Source organism: Vigna unguiculata, chromosome 11, assembly GCF_004118075.2.
Source record: "Vigna unguiculata cultivar IT97K-499-35 chromosome 11, ASM411807v1, whole genome shotgun sequence".
In the NCBI taxonomy this organism is placed as follows: Eukaryota; Viridiplantae; Streptophyta; class Magnoliopsida; order Fabales; family Fabaceae; genus Vigna; species Vigna unguiculata.
In genome coordinates, this window is record NC_040289.1 from 25,286,999 (window position 1) to 25,288,788 (window position 1,790).

Genomic DNA, 1,790 nt, shown 5'->3' on the forward strand with positions numbered 1-1,790 from the left:
TATCCGCCCATGGAAGTGGGTGTGATAGGTCCACATATATCAGTATGAATAAGCTCCAACACATTATCACTTCTGTTTGCTCCTGTATTTCTTACTTTTGCGGTAAACTTGCCCTTAACACAATCAACACAAGTATCAAAATCAGAAAAATCCAAATCATGCAAAATACCCTCTTTAATCAACCTCTCAATTCGAGGTCTAGAAATATGTCCCAGACGTCTATGCCACAACATAGAGGAATTTTCATCAACTCTACTACGCTTATGTCCAATAACAGAATTAACAGACATATCATTCAGATTCAGCATGTAAAGTCCATCATATAAAACTCCTGAGCCAACAATAATTGAATTGAAATAAACAACAAGTTTACCATTGCCAAATTCAAAAGTGTAGCCACATTTGTCCAAAATTGAAACTGAAATCAAATTTCTTCTCATAGAAGGTACATAAACAACGTCTTTTAATAACAAAACATGTCCAGAAGGTAAATTTAAAGAAACTACTCCTATGTCTTCAACTAGTGCTCTAGCTCCATCTCCCATGATAATCTTGGACTCGACATCACTTGGTTTTCTCAGACTTGTGAACCCCTGTAAATAATTCACAACATGAATAGTACCACCCGAGTCTAACCACCAAGAATTGGGAGGAACATCAATAACATTAGATTCAAAACAAGCTAGAGCATATAGGAGTATACCTTCCTTATCAGCATTCTTCTTCTTAAGAATATAACAATCAGCTATCTTGTGTCCAAATTTCTTACAATAGGCACAATTCCCCTTGAAGTACTTCTTCTTAGGCTCCAAAACCGCTGGTGCTTTCCCTGTGTTCCCTTTTTCAGGACGAGATTTACCTTTGAAGCCCTTTTTCACAGGTTTAGTGCTTGAATTAGTAGCTGTAAACTGCACACTATGAGACTTGGTCTTTTTAATCGATGCTTCCTCTTGAGAAATAATAGCTATCATTTCATCAATTGTCCATTCCTCCTTTTGAGTGTTGTAAGAAGTCTTCAACACATCAAACTGAGAAGGAAGAGATTCCATAACCTGCCAAACCAAGTAACTATCACCAAGATCTACCTTTAGAGATTTGAGTTTGTTATAATAGTGCACAAGCTTCATCATATGCTCACGAACACCACTGACACCATCATATTTGGTCTTCTCAAGAAGTGACAGATATTGACCCTTTTGAGCTTTATCAAAAGTCTTAAACTTCTCACCAACTGATCTCATAAAATCCTTAGCATTGTCATTATCCGGAATGCTCTGTCGAATAGACTTCTCCATGGTATATCTCATCACCATTAGGCACACCCTGTTCGAGTGTTCCCATTTTTCACGAGAAGCTCTTTGGACAATAGTGGACTCAGGCGTAAGAGCTGAAGGTTCTGCTTCTCTCAAGGAAAAATCCATGTTGGTAATTGCTAGATATAAATCCAAAGATTCTTTCCAGTCCTCAAAATTTGTCCCATTTAAAGTTTTGACCGAAGTCAATGGCATAGGCAAAGAAGCTGGTATCAAAATAACAAAGAAACATTTAATACACACTTATTGTGTAAATAAACAAAATAAATGTTTCTGAATACACAGCAAAATATGCCTATGATATCAAATTATTTCTCATTCACTATGATCCCGCCTAAGGGTCCCGAATCATAATAAATAAGAAATAAAACAAAATATAAAATATAATAAAATACAATGAACATTTCATGCCAAAAGAAATCTAATACCGATAGGGTACAAGACAAATAATTCACATAAAATACATTAATAATAAAT

General features: G+C 35.6%; 1 protein-coding gene across 1 annotated transcript; it reads right to left on the bottom strand.

Moving 5' to 3' along the window:
• Nucleotides 1–225: 225 nt before the first annotated feature.
• On the bottom strand, nt 226–1,583 carry LOC114168255. The gene is made up of 2 exons (XM_028053007.1): nt 704–1,583; nt 226–593 (listed from the first exon to the last, which is right to left on the bottom strand). The coding sequence occupies exons 1-2, from the start codon at nt 1,506–1,508 to the stop codon at nt 565–567; spliced, it is 834 nt and encodes a 277-aa protein (XP_027908808.1). The 5' UTR covers nt 1,509–1,583; the 3' UTR covers nt 226–564.
• Between the last annotated feature and the right edge of the window lie 207 nt (nt 1,584–1,790).

Coding starts and splice junctions, on each gene's coding strand:
- LOC114168255 (XM_028053007.1), bottom strand. CDS start 1,508: ATGCCATTGACTTCGGTCAAAACTTTAAATGGGACAAATTTTGAGGAC. Junction 594..703: donor GAAGAATGCTGATAAGGAAG/GTATACTCCTAT, acceptor AATTATTTACAG/GGGTTCACAAGTCTGAGAAA.